General features: G+C 41.4%; 1 protein-coding gene across 7 annotated transcripts in view; it reads right to left on the reverse strand.

The window, feature by feature from the left end:
- JMJD1C (jumonji domain containing 1C) overlaps positions 1–13143 on the reverse strand; it is a 314652-nt gene that overhangs the window by 66114 nt on the left and 235395 nt on the right. For 6 of the 7 annotated variants that reach the window (XM_027835065.3, XM_027835066.3, XM_037905088.2 and 3 more), the window contains one exon: positions 8509–8614. In XM_027835065.3, coding sequence (XP_027690866.2) covers positions 8509–8614 — 106 coding nt within the window. Of the gene's footprint in view, positions 1–8508; positions 8615–10791; positions 10945–13143 lie in introns of all 7 variants that reach the window. The other variant, XM_037905089.2, reaches the window with a different exon arrangement.

Consider the following 13143-nt stretch of genomic DNA (forward strand, 5'->3'; position numbering starts at 1 on the left):
CCTGATCTGCTTACTTAATGCTCCAGTAAAGGATCTACATTTTAAATAGAATAATTAATTTCTTTTTTATTTAAGACTTTATATTGCACATTATTGGAAAAATATGACTTTTCCTGCTATGGAACTGTGGCACAGTAAAATAAGGACTGTCCTTGTAATGGAAAAGCTTTCACACCAAGTATATACACAAGAGAAATGCCCCAAAGTGGGAAGGGTGTTCAGAAAATTTGGTTACTCTTTTTAGTGTACTCAGAGGAGGGCTCCCCAGCCAGCAAACCATAACTTTTTGCCAGGTTCTTTGAATATTAATCTGACCCTGAAAAAGTAATGTACAATGTAGTATATTTTAACATTTTATTGTAACTTTACCTTAATTAAAAAAAAAGAATTGTGCTCTAGTTTTAAAAAGTGTAAACTTGTTAAAGAAATCTTAAACACTATCCTTTAAAAGTATATGCACAGTATCTGAACAAATTCAAGTCCAAAAGAAGGCTATGTACACAACACAGATAAGAACTACTCAGCATTGTCATCCTAAAAGCATTAAAAATCATGCCTTCTGCTTTCTGAGACTATAAGGTTCATGTTTTCAAGCTTTTTCCCACAACCATGAGCATTAGAAATGTATTCCACTCACTTTCATTATCTCTGGGCAGGTCTACACTTAAAATGCTGTTGTAGTGCAGCTGCGCTGCTGTTGCGCTTCAGTGAAGACACTACTATGGTCAAGAGGAGAGCTTCTTCCATTGGTATATTTAATCCACCTCTGCGAGATTTCGACAGTAGATATGTCAACATGAAAAGCCCTCCTTTCGACACAGATTTGTCTACTCCGTCGGTTAAGTTGGTACAACTGCGTCGTTCGGGGTGTGGATTTTTCACACAAGAGTGACCTAGTTATACCACTGCAAGTTTATAGTGTATACTTGGCCTCTCTCTCATCACTACAGTATCTGAATGCATCACAAACATTAATTTACCTTCTACAACACCTCTGACAGAAGAAGGGGTGGTTTTAACCCTATTTTGCAGTTCGGGAGTTGAGGCACAAAGATAAGGATCAAATGTTTCCACAATTTTGGGAGCTCAATTTGAGACGTCTAGGACCGCATTTTTAAAATTACTTAGCATTATATTGCACTTGGTATGTTCAAAGCACAGCTCCTATTGACTTCAGTTGTGACTGCTCAGCAAATTCTGCAAATCAGACCTCAGGGTCCCAATTTGGATACCCAGAAAATGAGAAACAGAGTTAGTGGGCACCTGTGAAAAAGTATGATTTAAGTGATTTGCTAAATATCACATGGTAACTTTGTGGCAGAAACAGGGATAGTACTTCCCCCAAGGCAGCTTTCAAGTACCTTAACCAGGAGATCATTCTTTCTCTTTCTGCAACCCACTGCCTCATTCACTACACACCTTCCAAATTCTGCAGCAAAAGCAACAGGGACCCTGCAGGCAATAGTGTCCCTCACTACTCAACCTTGATTCACCCCAAAGCAGTTCCATCCTGTGCACTGAATGTAGAAGGGGTCCAATGGAAAAAATAGTATGTGATCATGTAATTAAAGACAGTAACATAATGCATATGACAAGGGGACTGAATTAAAGTTGCATGGACAAACTTAATCCTGGCATTTGCTAACTTTTGAGAGCTTGACATAGCAAACCCAAATGTTATTAACACAGGTTTTTTGCCTGTAGTTTTCCTCGGGTTTTAAAAGAGCAAACTGAAAAAAACCCAGAAATTTCATCATGCAGCATCATATTGGACACCCATGATTCATCAGCAGGATTGGGAATCTTAGATCCACGACACAGATGTTTGCCACTTGAACTAATGGAGCAACTGATAGCAATAGTAGGTTTGTCATCCTATATGTGGACCAGCATTAGAGAGGGATGAGACACATACTTTGCCAGTGGATTTCACTGATAATTGCTGACAGCAGAGGAACCATGAGACTCTGGAATCTTGGATTCCACTCCTGGGTCTGGCAGGGAGTGTATCTCGTGGGCAAAGACTCCTCTTCTGCCCATTTTCCCCAGTTTAACCCTTTTTCTTTCCTGTGCCTTCCAAGAGTTTTTCTTGCTCAGCCAACATAGTCGCCCTCTGTCCAAATACTAATTCCCTCCTCACTCCAGACTGTTTGCCCCAGCCAATGCCAGTGCTCCTCCCTGTACCCTACCTACTTGTCAGATCTGTCTCCTCTCCCTTCCTGTGTTCCTCCCCCATTGCTAGTTCACAGAATCAGTCTCATTGTCCAGCAGTAACAATCTCCACTCCATCCCGCAAGTTACCTCAGAGTTTCTTTCCCATAGTCAGTTCCTCCCCGCACCCTGTTTCTTTACTTGGCTCCTATTCTCCTTGCGTAATCAGTTCAAGTCCTCACACTTGCAAGCTCCCAGCCCCAGTCTCCTATATTCCCTCTCTCAGACACCCAGTTTCTAGTTTTTTCTACCACTCAGCCCCTAGTCCTAGTGTCCTTGCCCAGCCAGTTCCAATTTCTCTCCCCCTGCCACCTTGTTCTCAATCTACCTTCCTTTCCTTTACACCAGCTTTTGTGCCCTCTGCATTCACATCAGACAGTTTCCTTCTCCATGCTGCCTGGGTGCCCTCCATATTGGTGCACAAAGCATTCATGTGGTCGGGGTGGGGCCAAGAGGTTTGGAGTGTGGGAGGGGGCTCAGGGCTGGGGCAAAGGGTTGGGGTGCAGGGGTGTGAGGGCTCTGGCTGGGGGTGTGGGCTCCGGGGTGGGGCCGGGGATGAGGGACTCACAGTTGGGGCAGAGAGTTGGAATATGAGCTCAAACTAGCCAGATAATGCTGCCCACTTCTTGTTTACAATGTCACCAGAAAGTAAGAATAAGCATTCGCATAGGACTTTTGTAGCCAGCATTTCAAGGTATTCATGTGCCAGATGCGCTAAAGATTCATATGCCCCTTCATGCTTCAGCCACCACTCCAGAGGACATGCTTCCACGCTGATGACGCTCATTAAAAAAAATGTGTTAATTAAATTTGTGACTGAACTCCGTATGGAAGAATTGTAGGTTTACTGCTCTAAGGATGGAGATTCCACCACCTCCCTACGTAACCCATTCCAGTGCTTCACCACCCTCATAGTGAAATAGTTTTTCCTAATATCCAACCTAGACCTCCTCACTGGCAACTTGAGACCATTGCTTCTTATTCTGTCATCTGCCCCATTGAGCACCAGCTTAAGCTCCATCCTCTTTGGAACCCCCCTTTCAGGTAGCTGAAGGCTTCTATCAAATCCCCCCTCACTCTTCTCTTCTGCAGACTAAATAACCCCAGTTCCCTCAGCCTCTCCTCATAAGTCATGTGCCCCAGCCCCCTAATCATTTTCGTTGCCCCCCACTGGACTCTCTCCAATTTGTCCACATCCCTTCTGTAGTGGGGGGACTAACACTGGACACAATACTCCAGGTGTGGCCCCACCAGTGCTGAACAGAAGGGATTAATCACTTCCCTCGATCGGCTGGCAATGCTCCTACTAATACAGCCCAATGTGCTGTTGGCCTTCTTGGCAACAAGGGCACGCTGCTGACTCATATCCAGCTTCTCATCCACTGTAACCCCTAGGTCCTTTTCTGAAAAACCTGCTGTTTAGACATTCGGTCCCCAGCCTGTAGCAGTGCATGGGATTCTTCCTTCTTAAGTGCAGGACTCTGCACTTGTCCTTGTTGAACCTCATCAGATTTCTTTTTGCCCAATCCTCCAATTTGTCTCTGTCACTCTGGACCCTATGCTTACCCTCCAGCATATCTACCTCTCCCCCTATCTTAGTGTCATCTGCAAACTTGCTGAGGGTGCAATTCATCCCATCATCCAGATTATTAAAAAAGATGTTGAACAAAACCAGCCCTAGGACCGGGGCCCAGGTCCAGCCCCAGTACCGGGATGCTGGCTTTCTAAAACATACAAAACGTTGTGAACTGGATCTCTAAATTACAGGAGCAAAACTTTTTTGGGGGAAAACAAGGGATTCTACTCTGAAGCTGAATCAAAGTACAACTGCAAAACTATCTGGTACGAATGCTCTCTACATATTTCTCCATCTCCAATTGCATCATCTGTCACATTTTCATGTCAGTGCAAGATTGTTCCTTTAAAAATACTGGTGAGGGCTTTTCCCCGTCTTGTTTTAAATGTTCCAGGTAAGGGGCCTTCCACCACTTCCCCTGGAAAACTTACAAAAGAATACATTTAGCTGTTTTAGAAGGTTTTTCCTGATACTTAATATAACTGCCAATGGTGTGTCTAACATACCACTGCTTTCTGTTATACTTGTTTGTAGCATACCACCCTATATAATACTCTCCCCTCCTTGGTGTTTATACTCTTCAAATATTTATAAACTGTTATTACCACACCTCTTCCTAATTGTCATTCACACAAACTTAACAAATTTAGATCTCTGAATCTTCTATTTTAAATCGGTCCTTTTAGCCTCTTTTTGTTGCTCCTCGCAACTCCAATTTGCATAAAGCTTTCTGGTATGCAGGTGCCCAGAACTGAATGCAATCCTTCAGTGTGTCAGAGAAAGCACTACCTCCTCTTCATTCTGAGATGCAAAGGCCATATGCATGCACCCAAAATTGCATCCACTTTTTATGCTACTGTCTCTCTTTGCAAACTCCCTTTGAATCTGCAGCGCACTGTCACATCTCTCTCTTTTTGGAAATATCGCTTTCGACGTTTGCCCCTACATTTTGAATATCTGTGTTTAAATTATTTTATTTTGTATGTACTATTGTAGCTTGGAGTTTTTCCAACACACTCTCGTAAGTTTTGGCCCATAGTTCTTTATTAGTAGTATTACAGCAGCTCCCAGAGGCTCCACTCTAATCTGGGGGTTCCTTGGATGAGGCATTATACAAACAGAGACAGCCCATGTCCAGAGAGTTTTTCAGTCTAAATTAAGGAAAAACATAACAAGTGCACATAAACAGAAGGAGAAGAAGCAGAGAGGAAAGACGACGGTAAAAGTGACAGTAGCACATGATTACACTGACTAACTAGGAGCATAATTTGAACATTTCCAGTCTTTTTTTTTGTTTTTTTGAAGACAATGTTATCAATAATCCCTGTTGGCCATTTGCCTGGCCATTGTCTGATGGCAATTTACCGTAGGCATTATGGCAGAAGTGGATCGTGAGGAGGGAGCTAAAGGATGAGGTAGTGGCTTTATGGATGATTTCAGGAAAGGCATCCTATGCAATAAGGGGACAGAATGAACATGCTTGGACAAACAAATGATTACGGTTCTCATTGTCAGCAGAACAGAGAAGCAACAAGGAGGCACAAAAGCATATAATGGGGAGGGGAGGGGCGTGCTACACTGTCACTATCTTAAAGTAGATGTGGGCAAACTAAAGCCTGCGGGCCACAACCCGGCCCACGGGACCCTCTTGCCCAGCCCCTGAGCTCCTGGCCCGCAAGGCAGGCCTCCAGCCCCTCCCCCGCCGTTCCCCCTCCCCCGCAGCCTCAGCTCACTATGCCACTGGCACAATGCTTTGGGCAGTGCTGCTGCAGAGCCCAGCCTGACCTAGTGCTCTGTGCTGCGCGGCTGGCTCCAGCCAGGAGGCACGGCTGTAGTGCTGCCAGCCACCGGTGCTCCAGGCAATGCGGTAAGGGGGCAGGGAGCTGGGGGTTGGATAGAGGGCAAGGGAGTTCGGGAAGGGTGGTCAGGGGGTGGGCGTGTGGATAGGGGTCAGGGCGGTCAGAGGGCAGGGAACAGCGGGGTTGAATGGGGACAGGGGCCCCAGGGGGGCAGTCAGGAAGGAGAGGGGGATTGGATGGGGTGGCGGGGGCAGTCAGGGGTGGGGGTCCCAGGGAGGCCGTCAGGGAACAGGGGTTGGATGGGGCAGGAGTCCTGGGGGCAGGGGAGGGAGGGTGCCGTCAGGGGGCGAGAAGTGGGGGAGGAGCGATGGGGGAGGGGGCCGGGCCACACCTGGCTGTTTGGGGAGGGACAGACTCCCCTAACTGGCCCTCCATACAATTTCCGAAACCCGATGCAGCCCTTGGGCCAAAAAGTTTGCCCACCCCTGCCTTAAAGACTTGAATAACAAACTTGTGATTTGATTTGGTGGTGAAGAGAGAGCCAGTGGAAGGACTCAGGGGGACAACACATTCACAAAGATGAAACAGGTGGAGACTTAGAAACAGCATTTGAATAGACCTGAGGAGCAAGGTGCATGTCACGAAGGCCAGGGAACAGGCAGCTGCAAGAGTCAAAAAGGAAAACGATAAAAGCTGGATGACAATTTTAGACATACTGTATGCACAGAAAGAAAAAAGATGGATCTTGGAAATTTTACTGAAAAAGAAGAAGGAGGATTTAAATACAACCTCACTGTGTGGGTTTAAACACAGGGCAGATTTGAAGATGCTGCCCAGTTATGGGCCTGAGTGAGTTGGGAAGACAGGTGATGCTGACTTGATAAAGGATGACAGACAACAGAGGGAAGAAAAGGAAAGATGAGTTCATTTTAATAAAATAAGATTAAGCTATTGTAATGTGCTGTCCATGGGGTTTCCCTTAAAATCATTCAGAAACTGAAGCTGATAGAGAACGTAATGTCTCGCTTTATTGGGTAGGCCACATTGCTGGGAGCATATGATACTAGTGCTCCATAAACTGCATTGGCTGTCTACTGGTCTCTGCACAAAGTTTAAGGTGCTGGTTATCACCTACAAAAGCCCTAAATGGCCTAGAATATGGCTAACTGAGAAACGACCTCTCCCCATGCCACACCTCCACAGCTGTGATCAGCAGCGGTACCTGAGCTAGAATCCCCTTCATTATAAAAAAAGAGGGTATTGCTGGCAAGGCATTCGCTATGAGAGGTGTGAGGCTCTGGAACTTGCTCCAACCCTTGGTTGGAAACAGCCTGAATTTGGGCATGCTGGGCATGCTGCAAAAACATGTTTCATAGGGTTTTTGACAAGGGTAAGCTTCCTGGAATGATGAAGGGATGAAAAAGGAGCTTTTTTGTAGAGGACAGGCTTGCAGAGTTTCTTTTGAACAATTATTTTAATGATGTTAGTGTTTTGTTGTATTATGTGGTTGGGGTGCCTACAGCCTTATATAGGTGTGTTTTTATTATATTCAAAATAAAATGAATAAGTAGAACGAATTCAGTTTTAGTTCCCTTTGTATTTGGCCCTATCTTGAGTTCATGCTATTCCAAATCCATTATCTTCTGCAAATTTAATCAGCACACTGTAAACTCCCTCTTCCAGATCACATAATATTAAATCTAATACTGACCCTAGTGTCACCACACTAGATACTTCCTCCACAATTGAGTACATTGTCATCCATTAGCCAGCATACCATCCATGGAATAGCAATCATGTCTAAGCAAATCAAATTCAGCAAGTGAGAAGATATCAAATGTTTTACTAAAATTCAGATATTAGACCTATTGTGTTCCCTTCATCCACTAATTCTGTAATTTTATCAAAGCAGCGATGAAGTTTGGCATGATTTGTTCTTAAAAATTCTAGCTTCCTTATGCTCATACTTTTAATTTCGTCTGGTTGTTTTGCACATTTTTTCCCTCAAACTTTGTGTTGTTATTTAACTCGGGATTTACTTCTTGATCTTACAGACGCTTATATGACTATAGTAAATGTATGCTACATTAGAATGATTTATTAGCAAAGTTGCTCCAAATAAACCCCTCCCCCTACTTCACATCAGCTTTCACAAAACCTCCATTTTACAAACTAGAAAACCAACAACTTCATGGATTAGCAGCAACTATAGGAATGGGGACTGAGAGTTACAAAACCTCAACAATTTGAAAGCCACATGTCAAAATCTCAGCAGGCCCTCATACAGTACAAAATCTGAGAGTGTTTCAGATATAGTTACCACAATATAACAGTAACTGGTTGGAAAGAAGCACAATTGTAAATGGCAGGCCATTGTTATTAGAGCTGAGCAGTTCTAATGGAAATCATTGTACTTCTGACTAACAGTTCGTTATCCCAAAGAATGTTTCCTTCTTTAGAGCACATAACAGTATAGTGTGGACTAAAAAGAAAACATGGTTATTATTTATTGATTAAGGCACCATCACTAGTCTCAACACCAAAATCATAAATAAAATGTCCAACGTTCTGCCTGATGGTATTATTAAACAGCTGCATAACTATTAAAGGGTGTGACACAAGTTAAAAAAAACCAAAAAAAACCCCCAAAATCTGTGCATGATCATTTACACATTTGCTTTTGAAAATCTGGGTGTATACTTACATCACAGCTTTTCTCCCAATTGTGGTGTTGTTGTTTTAACAAACTATTTTCAAAGGGCCTAGTTAGAAAAGTTGAACTGTGTGAGATATGCTCTATAATAATACCACTTAGGGATAAATGCCATCCAACCTAGTGCTTTAAAATAGCTACACACATATACACGAAAACAAAAAGAAAAAAAAAAAGGAAATACAAAACACACATATTTCTCAAATTACCTTGCATAAAAATCTCCTGAACCTTTTGTTCTTTTACCCAGACTTTTACTTCCTCGTGAAGCTGCGGGTTGTCCCTGAGAACTGGGTTTAGACTGTCTACGTCGTCCTAGAGATTTAAAAAAGAACCATATGTTATGTTTATTCATAACATTTATGACGTTTATCTTTCTAAACACATTCCAAAGTACAATTTGAAACAAGACTGTAAAATGTATTGCTTCAATACAAATCCATGGGTTATTTTTAGAAAAAATCTCATACGTGCAAGCTGTATTTGTTAGTAGTAAGAGTGATTTTCATGAGGAAAAAAGTTCACTGGATCCCATACATGGTCAGACTTACAAGCTATTAATAGACTCACACTTTCACAAATAAGGCCTTCCCTATAACCTGATGTTACCCTATAAAGAGTTCAATGTTTACGAGAATACGGTAACATTTGTTTCAACAAAGTGGCGTTAAAATCAGAAGCCTGAAATGTCCAATTCATATTTTTTTATACACACACACTGCAAGAGAGAATTTAAATATTTATACCAACATATAAATGTGTATATGTAAGAAAAGAAAACTACTATTGCTAGTTTTTAATACGACACAGAACCTGGTAAATGGTCTTGATTGAAATAAGACATATTTCAGTTTTGGTCCAAACTCTCATTAGCAAAGATTTTATTTTAAAATAAATTCTCTTTACAATGTATATCTTTGAGTTAATCAGAAAGTATCTAGAAAATTAAATAAATCCATTTTTGGTGGCACTGTCCTCATAAAGGGGCAGATCTGGACACAAATTAACATTTTTTCCTGTACTTCGAAACATGGTTTATTCAGTCATGGGATCTACTACAACCTGTCAATTCACCTGTGGGCTCTGATATTTTTCTCTCTCTCTTTCAAAGCACAATTACTACTCCTGAATTTGAAATCAGTGGCAGGAGCCCTAGAGTAACTGGGAGGAACAAAAGCCATAGTTGGTGGCTCTTTGAGAAGTACATTGGCAGATCTTGGAAACGGTGGACAGAAGGTACATGTAGTTGTGTGAAGAGGCCCCCATAGAGAGAGAAAATAATTAGAGAGATCCTCAGCACATAGGTTATAAAATATTTTAACAACAACTGCCCATTGCCTTTTAGTGTCTGCTTGTTACCATTTAAAAGTGTTTTCCTTCACCTATACCTTCCTGCTTCCTTCCTGTCTTAACTTTTTATCCTTAGAATGGGAGTAGGGATGTGTGAAGAATCTAATTAGAGATCCAAAAGATGACACAGACTTGGAAAACTGAAAATCTGTCTCCCACCCACAGTACTGCATAGGCTTCAACTCTTATACCTCTGCCCGCACATACAGCTTACTCCACTTGACATTTTATTATGTGTCTCCAATTCATTAAACATGAGGTCACAGCAGCAAAATAAAAGACAATATGTGAAACCTGTATAAGAAACCACTTGTCCTTTAAGAGATCACCCAAAATATCTCCAAATGTATTAATCCACAAAAATAAAGTATACCTTGAGAAAAATACCCTGAAAACTAGGGTTTTGACAGTACATACTTTCTGTTATTGCCTTCTTGTATTTATATAAAATAATCACATGAAAAGATACCTTTTTAAACAGAAAAGAGTACATTTGAACAAGTTCATCCAGATTTGTCACCCTTTAATAAAGACTGCCCTGCATCCAGTCCTATAAGCATTTAATATAGAAAGTTATTCTTTACACAGCATTGACACGTTGGAATGTTTAATACACTCTCGGTAACCACTGTAAAATAAAGCTTCTACTTCTAGCTATGAACTTTCAATTATTATACACACAATTAAAATAATGGTCAACAAAAATCACTATGTCAAGGAGAAATTCTAATAATAGAATTTAAGCTCAGTATGTCAGGAAATTCAAAGTAATGGTTCCGACAACCACTATAACTCTACCCCCTTATGCATGTGTTGTATGTCTATATATTCAGTTAAATGTATATGCCAAGTGGCTGAATTATGTTTTTTGTAGTCCATCTTACCTTTGAATTTCCTGATTTTTTTGCATTCACTTGGTCATACATTCAAATGTAATAATGTGTTTTGGAGCTAAACACATTAGTGCTTCATTGCACCCTACAAGAAAGGCTGGTAGAGAGCACAAGAGGAAGGCCATCAGACCTGCACTTCCTCAATTCCTTTTTAAGATGGCATTGCAGGCGGTGATGTTGATCTGGAATTATCTAGTTTTACTTCTTAGCGGTGTACTTTCCTAAAGAAAAAAATATAATCCCATTTACCCTATAAAGGTACTTCCTGTGATTGGGTCAAGACAGCACAGATCCTGGATTCTTACTTCCTTCTTAGTTAGACTGACGACCAGTCAAATTGTAGAATATTCATGCCCTCTATAGTTCTTCTCTGCCAATTTCCACAGTTTGAGTTCTTCTGTTCTGAAAGAAAATGTGTTAGTCTTGTTACCTCCCAATCCAAGATTAGTCTTCCCTCAGTCCTGGAACTCAAGATTCCTCTGAGTGGATGTCTGTGCTGGCTTGCCACTGTCACAAAAAGCAAATCATCATATAAATGGGATTATAATTTGCCCTTCTGAGATGACTATAGCAAAATCTCTGCATTCTTAATACAGTAGCAGCATCTCACACAAGAGGAGGACTAGACTAAATACTGGCAAGAGAATGTGCCCCAGAGCCATAGAAAGGAAGGACGGGAATGGAGAAGTAGTATTCCCATACTTACTCTCCTTCCAGAAGACAGCTGCATAAAGTAGCATGGCTATAACCAACCTGTGGATGAAGGCTGAATGAAGAATTCCCAGGTCATGTAAGGCTTTACAGAGCTCATTTGCTGTTACCACCTCCATCCCACCAAGATGTGGACACAGCTCTAGTGGAGTGGTTTTCTTCCTACCTGAGCAAAAATTATTTGACTTATCTGTTTGCCTCTTGGATTCAGATTCTGACCCATTGTGTGATGACACACTGCAAAGCTTTTAGGACTTTCCTGGAATTTTTGAACAATGCAAGGGAGTCCATTTTCCTAAAAGACCTTAAGCAAATGTTCCAAAGTTCTTCTGAGAACACGAGTATACCTATGCCATAGTATTTCCTTTCTTACAATGTGGTGGAGCAGGCTGGAATTGCGAGCTATACTTCCATAATTCCATTTTAACCAGGCCCCCTCCTGCTTCTCCCAATAGCGGGAGTGGAAAGGTCAGGCACAGTAAGACTGCAAGACCACAGAGTATGTTTGAGTGCTGAGACAGACAGCACAAGAAACAAACAGTTTCTTTGTCCAAGAAAGCATTTTCAGGCTCCAAATACATAACGAGGCATCCAAGATAGTTGACAGGCAGCTACAGATTACTTGTCCTACTTCAGATATCTTTTGAGTCAGGAATCAAACTTAGGAACTTGAAGGTGACCCAAAGAGACAAAGGATCAAATTGTGGGGAGAGCCCACAGAACAGCAATATTCTTCCAAGCTCCACCCACAAACCAAATTCTGTCCACCTGAGATACCAAAATGTGACTCTTCAGATTGTTCAGAATATAATGCAGGTCCCTTGAGCTTGACTCCCCAGTGGGTCTCAGCTGCCCTGCTTCTTTCCTTCTTGATTTGAGAAGCAGGAGAAAGGATGTGAGGTGGAAGTGGTGATACTCACCTAACCGACAGATACTTGTGGCACCAAAATAAGATGTCATGTACAGTAGATTAAAGATAGTCAAAACTTTTGTTAAATCTTTCCTCCCACACACGAAACAGTGACATTGCCTAAACAGAGATTTTCATGAAGAAGTTTGCATTTGTCAGAACACAGGATACTGGGCTAGTTGAACCATTGGTCGGACCCAGAATGGCCATTCTTATGACATCTGAATTAATATCTCATTGAAATAAACAGGCTTTTTCACATTTTCAAGCTTTTCTTCACAACTGTAATGGCTAGAGACTGATTTTGTTTTAAAATGAAAACTGGAACTCTGGAGCTCAAGATGGCAGCTCAGAGTAAATGGAGGAGTAGTATATATCCACATCACTGCCCAATTTGAGCTCCGCTTTGAGGGCTTTAAAATTCTCCAATTACTGTCAATTCTTCCTGTCTGACCAAGGAGGAAGGACGATCCCATGGTCTCAGTAATGGAAAAACAGCCAAAGCTAAAATGTATTCTATATATCAGCGTTTCCCAAACTGTGTTCTGCGGAACACTGGTGTTCCGCACAATGTGAATAGGTGTTCCATGAAAGAATCGTAATAAATAAAAAAAGGTGTTGCACTTGATTTTTGTACTACTTTATATGTGCTTTCCAGTTAGAAATTGTTCAAGTTATTTTAAATTTGTATTTTTGCTTTGTTTTATAAAATACAATAAAATATATTTGAGCATAAATAATGCAATTTTTTATTGGAAAACCAAACAACTACAAAATAATATTGTAAATGTTCAGTAAATATATACCAGGTGTTCCGTGGCCAAAAAAGTTTGGGAAACGCTGCTATATATTATAAGCACCTGAAATGTGGACGTAGAAAGTACCTTCCTCAAATCACAATGTTGCAACACGATGCTTTAATGCATGAAGGACATTTTCTTTGTAACAATAAGAACTCATTTCAGCTGCAGTATTTCACC

The sequence above is a fragment of the Chelonia mydas genome, chromosome 7 (assembly GCF_015237465.2).
Source record: "Chelonia mydas isolate rCheMyd1 chromosome 7, rCheMyd1.pri.v2, whole genome shotgun sequence".
Lineage (NCBI taxonomy): Eukaryota > Metazoa > Chordata > Testudines > Cheloniidae > Chelonia > Chelonia mydas.